Genomic DNA, 7988 nt, shown 5'->3' with positions numbered 1-7988 from the left:
ACGAGGAGGGGACACACGTGAGTTAGTGTGTCACCCCCGGGTGTCCCCCCGCTCACCTGCTCCTCCAGGCTGCGGACGCGGTGGCGGTGGACGCGCTCACGAGCCTCCAGTGCCCGCTGGGCTTGGAGCTGGGCGATGCGCAGGCGATCCAGCTCCCGCTGCAGCTCTGGCGAGGGCCCGGGGCTCGGTGGAGAGGGGTGCTCCAGCGCCGAAACCTGCGCCTGGGCGGGCAGGGGTGGCTGTCACCCCAAAACCGGACACCGGCTGCCAGGAGCTCCAAAAAGAGACCAGCACCATCCCCGTGCAAGCACCAGCAATCCTTACAAACTGGGATGAAGCCCAGCACAAGCACCAGCATGTCCTCAAGCTGGGATGAGGTCCAAAATGAGCGCAGTACAAGCACCAGCATCTTCCCAAGCTGGAACGAGGCCCCAAAAGGAGCCCAGCACCCTCCCAGTGCAAGCACCAGCATCCCTCCAAGCTGGAAAGGAGCCCAGCACATCTCAGTGGAAGCACCAGCATCTCCCCAAGCTGGGATGAGCCCCAAAAGGAGCCCAGCCCCATCCTACTGCAAGCAAAGGGTGCATCGAGCAGGCGGGCGCGCAGCACCCAGGGGTGCCACCGCCTGCACCCCCCCTACCTGGGCGAGCAAAGGGCCACCCACCTGCAACAGCCGGATGCGTTGCTGCGCCTCTGCCAGCTCCCGCTCGGCCGTGCTCAGCGAGCGATCCAGCCGGCCCTTCTCCACCGAGAGCCGCAGCGAGTCCTCCTGCGTCTGCAGCTTCTCCCGCTCCACCTGCCCCCCCGGGGGGAGAGAGGGACACAGAAATGGGGATGCTGGGGAATGCGTCACCTACACCCCGCCGACACTGCACACCTCGCTCCAGCAGATAAAATATATATATATATATATTTTATATATAAAATATAAAACATAGCAGATAACACATATATAAAATATTAAATACAGCAGATAAAATATATCTATTATGTATATATTTTATATGTAAAATACATAATTTTTTAAGTGCATAGAGACTCTACGCAGAGTGGAGCAGCATATACATAAAGTCTGTTTGCTGCTTGGAAAGTAATAACGCGCTGCAAACAAGCTGGGTTTAGGGCTTTAGATTTGCATCCAGTCCTGGCATCAAGGACACCTTTTGGTTTTTTTGTGCGTCCCCCTGGATGTGATGCTCTGCACAGGGCCAGCCCCAGGGGCACCCAAAGGTGCTGCCACCCACCGTCTCACCTTGTCCAGGGTCTTCTTCAGGGCGCTCTTGTCCTTCTCGAGGCGCAGGGCGACGCGCTCAGCCTCCCGCTTCTCGCCCTGCGTGCGGGTCAGGGCGCGCTGCAGGCTGCCCACCCGCTCCTGCAGCCCCCCGTGTTCCTCCTGCCGCTGCCGCAGTGCCTGCACCGGGGGGGGGTGTCAGCCACAGCCCCCCCATGGGCATGGGGGGGCTGCAGGGGAGGTAAGAGGGTGCTGGGGCTATATGGGGGGGTCCATAAGGTGCTATAGGGGGTGGGAAAGAGTGCACGGGGCTGCATGGGGAGGCTAAAGGGTGCAGGAGGGTGCAGGGAGGCAATAGAGTGCTGGGGCTATATAGGGGGTCCGTAGGGTGATGCAAGGTGGGGGGGGAGGGGGAAAAGGATGCTGCATGGGGGCAATAGGGTGCTATAGGGATTGGGAAAGGGTGCAGGGTGCTGCATGGGGAAGCTGAAGGGTGCAGGAAGGTGCACAGGGGCAATAAGGTGCTGAGGGTGCAGGGGGCTGTATGGGGCAATAGGGTGCTCTGTGGGGGGTGCAAGAGGGTGCAGGGTGCCGCATGGGAGCAAAATACGCTTCATGGAGTGGGCGAAGGGTGCTGCATGGGGGCAAAGGACAGCAAATTCGGGGAGCCCCACCGCCACCCCCCGCCAGCATGGGGTGCACCCACCCTCCCCCTCACCTCCTGCTGCTGCCGGACCTGCACCTCCAGCTCCTCCTTGCTCCGCTGCAGGGCCTCCTGCTTCTCCCGCAGCTCCCGCAGCTGCTCCCGCAGGGCTCCCTTCTCCTCCCGCGCCTCCGCCAGCGCCCGCCGTGCCACCTCCAGCCCCTCCTGGGATGGGGGGACACCCTCGGTGACCCCCAAGCAAAAGGCACCCTGGTGTCACCCCACTCTAAGGTGCTCGCTCCCACCTGCAGCGCCCGGCGGTCGAGCTCGCCAGCAGCCAGGGCGCTTTGGAGCTGCAGCAGCCGCTCATGGACCACGGTGCCATCGGCCAACGCCGTCACGCTCGGCGCGTCGTCCTTTGAGCCGCTTTCCGCCAACGCTGTGCTCAACCGTTCCACCGCCAGCTGCAAAGTGCTAGCACGCTGCTCGCTCTCCGCTAGCTACCCCACAAAACCAATAGCAAAATTAAATATAATAATTAAAAAGAAAAACAACCAAAAACGCAATGGGGATTTAGAGGAATTTGCACCGTTACCTGTTTCTGGAGCAGCTCGGCGCGGTCTTGTGTCGCCCGTGCCTCCGCTTGCCGCTCGCCCAGGGCCAGCCGTGCCCGCTGCAGCTCGCCCTCCAGCACCCGCTGCTGCAGCTCCAGGCGGGTGCTCCGGCTTTCTGCCGCCTCCAGTCGCCGCTTGGCATCCTCCAACTCGGCCTCACCAGCTCGCACCGCGCTTATCCTCTCCTGCAAGGCACCGGATGGCTGGTACGGAGCAGTCAGGGATGGGGATAGGGGCAGGATCCGACCCCCCCACCATGGCGATGGCCACCTGGGCAGCTCGACGCTCGCCCTCCGCAGTGTGCAGGCTCCGTTCCAGCGCCGTCACCTTCTCCCGCAGCGCCTGCCGCTCCCGTTCGCCCCGTCGCAGCGTCTCCTCCTGCAGCAGCAACGTGGCCTGGGTACTGCTCAGCTCCCCGCGACGCCCTGCCAGAGCCACGCCACGGTTACCCACCTTACCGGGGATGTACAGGGGGTTTTACTGGGGTTTAGGGGGGGATGCACGGGGGTTTTACCCATTTTATTGGGATTTAGAGAGTCTGCGCAGGGGGTTTTACCAGTTTTAGGGGGGTTTACAGGGGATGTGTGGGGCATTTACCAGGTTTACTGGGGATTCACGGTGGGGGGGTTTACCAGTGTTACTGGGGTTCACGGAAGATGCACAAAGCATTTACCAGTTTTACTGGGGTTTACTGGGCATGCATAGGGGTTTGACTGGGGTTCATGGGGTTTGCACAGGAAGTTTTACCAATTTTACCAGGATTTGGGGGCCATGCGTAGGGGAAATCCTACTGAGCATCCTGCAGTCCTAGGCAGCATCGTCACCTGCCCCGTGCCTCAGTTTCCCCAAAAGCCCCCGCTCGCCTGTGAGGCTCCAGCACAGGACAAATCACCCTGAACCCCATGAGTTGTGGGGGGATACACCCCAAAAATACCCCCATCACCTTCCTCGCTCTCAGCCATCAGTTTCTGGAGCTGCTGCACCCGGGCACTGGCATTGTCCCGCTCCTCCTCCGCCTCCGCCAGCTGCTGGCCCAGGCTGCTCACCTGCACCCGCAGCTCCTCCTGGGGCGAGAAAATGGTGTGAGAAAGGGGCTTTTTGGAGACAAAGGGCAGGGAAGGGGAAGAGGGAGCGTACCCGCTCACGCTGCGCATCCTGCAGCTCGCGTACGAAATCCCGCAGGGCTGCCCGCACCACCTCGGGCTCAGTCGCTGCGTCGGGGTCCGGGGATGAGCCGGGGCTCCCTGACCCATCTGGTCCCCCACCTGTATGGGAACAAACAGGGTGGCGTGGGGACATAGGGGTGCAGGATCCAAGGGAAGATCATAAGCTGGAGTGGGATGCGCCCATGGGATATGGGGGACCCCAAGGATGTAAGAGATGGGGTGATGGGGTGCAAGGGATGGAGCACAGGGTGATAGAGCTGGAGGGGATGGAGTAATGGGGTATGGGGGACCCCCAAGGATGCAGGGGACAGAGCAATGGGGTGATGGGGATGCAAGAAATGGAGCAATGGGTTATGGGGGACTCTCCCACAGGGATGTAGGGGATGGAGCACCACAGCAGGATGCATCCCTTTCCTCTAAGCAAGGGACGGGGCACTGGGGGTCCCCAAGGATTCTCACCCTTGCCCGGGGAGCCAGCCCGTGCCCGGCCGATGCCCATGGTACGGCGTAGGGCGGACTGGATGCCTCCCAAGCGGGTTTCGGCAGCCCGGCGCAGCACCTCGCCACGGGCCAGCTCGGCTTCCAGCCCCTGCGCCCGACCCTCGGCTGCACTCAGGCGTAGGCTCAGCTCAGCCGCTTCGCCCCGTGCCGCCTCCACCTTCAGCTGCAGGTTGCGGGCATCAGCCAGCAGCTTCTTCTCATTGCCGCGAGCCTCCTCCAAGCTACGGGCCAGGTCCTTCTCCCGCTGCCGAAATTCACCCTCCGCCTCCGACAGTCGCCGCTGCAGGTGCTGGAGCTGGAGGGGTTGGAAAGGGGGACAGAGCATGGAGAGATGAGATGAGGTGATGGAGATGCAAGGGATGGAGTAATGGGGTGATGGGGGAACCCCAGGGATACAGGGGATGGAGCAATGGGGTGACAGAGATGGAAGGAATGGAGTAATGGGGTGATGGGGGACCCACAGGAATGGAGCAATGGGGTATGGGGACCCCCAGTGATGCAGGGGAAAGAGCAATGGGGCAATGGGGATGCAAGGCTAGAGCAACAGGGTGATAAGGATCCCAGGGACGCAGGGGAAGGAGTGGTGGGGTGATGGGGACAGCCGGGAACAATGGGGGTGCAAGGGACGGAGCAATGGGGGATGCAAGGGACCCCCCAGGGATGCAGGGCAGAGAGCAGAGGGCCACGGGGACATAGGGGACTGAGCAGGGGGGTGACGGGGGCAACCAGGGACATGGCATCAAGCAGTGGAGTAGCGGGGGCACCCGGGGGCACCCAGGGACACAGGATACCAGTTATGAGGCAATGGGGATGGCTGGGGACAACAGGCACTGAGTTATGGGGTGAGGGGACCTGGACACCTAGATACGCAGGGTACCAAGCTGTGGGGTGATGGGGACACTTTGGAATGCAGGGCACCGAGCAACTGGTGTCCCTGGGGGACCCCCCCACCTCTTTCCTGGCAGCCTCTGTGCCGGCCTCGCTCTCCACCACCTTCTGCCTGAGGCCGAAGGCTTCGCGGCGGCTCTCCTCCTCCCGCTGCTCCTCCAGGGCCACGCGCGCTTGCAGCTCGCCCACCTCCTTGCTCCTCTTGCTGTTCTCGCAGTCCAGGTCCTTCACCTGCCCAAGGAGGAGATAAGGGCGGTTTGGGGGCACCCTAAATGGATTGGGGGGGGTCCCGCCATCCTCCTCCTCACCTGCCGGCGCAGCTCCTGCAGCTCACGGCGGGCATCAAGGCGGGCACGCTCCAGCTCCCGCAGGGTTGCCCGCAGCTCCGTCACCTCCTGGTCTGCTGCTGCCCGCCCATCCTCCACCAGCGCCAGCCGCTGCTCCTTCTCCTCACTGGCACGCTTCAGGCTGCGGAAGGGGGAAGAAGGGGCTGGCATCACCCTGCCAGGGGCATCGCCTTGGCCCCATGCATCTCCCCATCCTTGGCATCACCCCAAGCATCACCCTGTCCTGAGCCAGCCCCTGTCCCAAGTATCCCGCTCCAAGCCATCCCCATCCCAGGTATCCCCCCATCCCCAAGCATCCCCCCCATCTTGGGCATCCTGTCCCAGGTATCACCCCATCATGGCAGCATCCCACCCTAAGCATTACTACCCCAAATATCCCCTCTGCCCCTCAGCATCCTCCTCTAAGGCACTGCCACATCCCAAGCACCTCTTGCCTTGGGCATCCCCCCTGTCCCAAGCATCCTGCTCCGGTGCATCCCCCCATTCCTGAGCAACCCCCCATCCCCAAACATCCAAGGCATTGCATCATCCTCTTATCCTGAGTATCACCCCGATCTGGAGCATCACTGTCCAAGGCATCGCATCGTCCCCTGCACCTCCCAACTTGAGCATCCTCTTGTCCCAAGCGTCATCCCGACTCCAAGCATCACCCTCTAAGACATCGCACCATCCTCTGCATCACCCAACTGGAGCATCCCCTTATCTTGAGCATCACCCCAACCCTGAGCATTGCCCTTTGAAGCACTGCACCACCCCATGTATCTCCCAACTTGGGCACCCGTCGTCCTGAGCATCACCCTGACCCCAAGCATCACCCTTCAAAGCATCGCATCACTCCATGTAAGTCCCAAGTTTGGCATGGCCCTTGTCCTGAGCATCGCCCTGACCCTGAGCCCCCAAAATATCGCACCATCCCATGTAATACTGCACCAGCCCATGCAGCACCCCATGTAATATCGCACCACCCCGACCCCAAGCATCGCCCTCCAAGGCACTGCACCACCCTATGTAAGTCGCGGTTTGGGCACCCCCTTGTCCTGAGCATCGCCCTAATCCCAAGCATCACCCTCCCTGTTCCTTGTATTTCCCAACTTGAGCACCTCACTTTCCTGAGCATCACCCCAACCCCAAGCATCGCCCCAACCGCGAGCATCGCACCGTGCCCTGCACCTCCCAGCTTGAGCATCCCTCTGTCCTGAGCATCGCCCTGACCCTGAGCCTCCAAAATATCACACCACCCCATGCATCCCCTGACTCCGAGCATCACTCTAGCCCCGAACATCGCCCTCCAAAGCATCACACCATCCTCTGTGTCTCCCAGCTTGAGCATCCCCTTGTCCTGAGCATTGCCCTGACCCCGAGCATTGCCCTAATCCCAAGCACCACCCTGTTCCTTGCATTTCCCAACTTCAGCGCCTCCCTTTCCTGAACATCACTGTCCTGGTTTCAGCTGGGGTAGAGTTAACTGTCTTCCTAGTAGCTGGTACAGCGCTGTGTTTTGAGTTCAGTATGTGAAGAATGTTGATAACACTGATGTTTTCAGTTGTTGCTCAGTACTGTTTAGACTATAGTTAAGGATTTTTCAGCTTCTCATGCCCAGCCAGGGCACCTGACCCAAACTGGCCAACAGTGTATTCCATACCATGCGACATCCCATCTAGTTTAGGAACTGGGAAGTGGGGGGGCAGGGATTCGCCGCTCGGGGACTGGCTGGGGGTCGGTCGGCGGGTGGTGAGCAATTGCCCTGCGCATCATTTGTACATTCCAATCCTTTTATTACTACTGTTGTCATTTTATTAGTGTTATCATTATCATTATTAGTTTCTTCTTTTCTGTTCTAGTAAACCATTCTTATCTCAACCCACGAGTTTTACTTCTTTTCCTGATTTTCTACCCCATCCCACTGGATGGGGGGGGAGTGAGTGAGCGGCTGCGTGGTGCTTAGTTGCTGGCTGGGGGTAAACCACGACAATCACCCCCACCCCGGGCATCACCCCGACCCCTGCATCTCACAACTCAAGCATCCCCTTATCCCAAGCATCCTGCTCTGGCGCATCCCCTGACCCCGAGCATCACCTGATGCGCTCGCCCTCGGCGCGTCGCAGTGCCGCCCGCAGCTCCTCGTTGGAGCGCCGCAGGGCCTCCTTCTCCCTCGCCTCGTCTCCCAAAGCCCGACGTGCCTCCTGCGCCTGCCTCCGCTGCGCTTCCCGACCCTCCCGGCTCTCCCGGGCTTCCCGCTGCGCCTCCAGCAGCTCCCGCCGCCCCGCCGCCCGCGCCTCCGTCACCAGCCGCAGTTGTGCCCGCGCCTCCTCCGCCTGCAGCCGGGGTGACTGGAATTTAGGGGGGGCTATTTGGCGGTGGGGTGGTTGGGGTGGGAAGGGGTCTTGGGGGGGATTCACCTCCCGCAGGGCACCATCCCGCTGCTTGGCCGCCACCGTCGCTTGCTCACGAAGAGCCTTCGTCTCCCGCTCGTGGGCCACTGTCGTCTCCTCTGCCTGCACCCGCAGGCTGCGTAGCTCCGCTGCAAGGCTCTGTGGGGTGGGAGGGGGGGCATGGCACCCTGAACACCCCCCCAACCTGGTGGTGTGGGGGTCCTGG

The 7988-nt window shown here is 61.4% G+C and overlaps 1 protein-coding gene across 1 annotated transcript in view; it reads right to left on the bottom strand.

Annotated features, from left to right (window-relative positions):
- The window catches only part of CROCC (ciliary rootlet coiled-coil, rootletin), an 18618-nt gene that overhangs the window by 295 nt on the left and 10335 nt on the right, over nt 1–7988 (bottom strand). The window contains 13 exon segments of the mRNA XM_010577499.1: nt 57–221; nt 665–796; nt 1253–1411; nt 1950–2099; nt 2180–2338; nt 2759–2913; nt 3432–3552; nt 3626–3753; nt 4114–4450; nt 5107–5345; nt 5348–5511; nt 7467–7705; nt 7790–7921. Coding sequence (XP_010575801.1) covers nt 57–221; nt 665–796; nt 1253–1411; nt 1950–2099; nt 2180–2338; nt 2759–2913; nt 3432–3552; nt 3626–3753; nt 4114–4450; nt 5107–5345; nt 5348–5511; nt 7467–7705; nt 7790–7921 — 2280 coding nt within the window.

The sequence above is a fragment of the Haliaeetus leucocephalus genome, unplaced genomic scaffold (assembly GCF_000737465.1).
Source record: "Haliaeetus leucocephalus isolate CR32 unplaced genomic scaffold, Haliaeetus_leucocephalus-4.0 Scaffold556, whole genome shotgun sequence".
Classification (NCBI taxonomy): Eukaryota; Metazoa; Chordata; class Aves; order Accipitriformes; family Accipitridae; genus Haliaeetus; species Haliaeetus leucocephalus.
The sequence above is the reverse complement of the archived record's forward strand: the minus strand, read 5'-3'. Positions and strand labels throughout refer to the sequence as shown.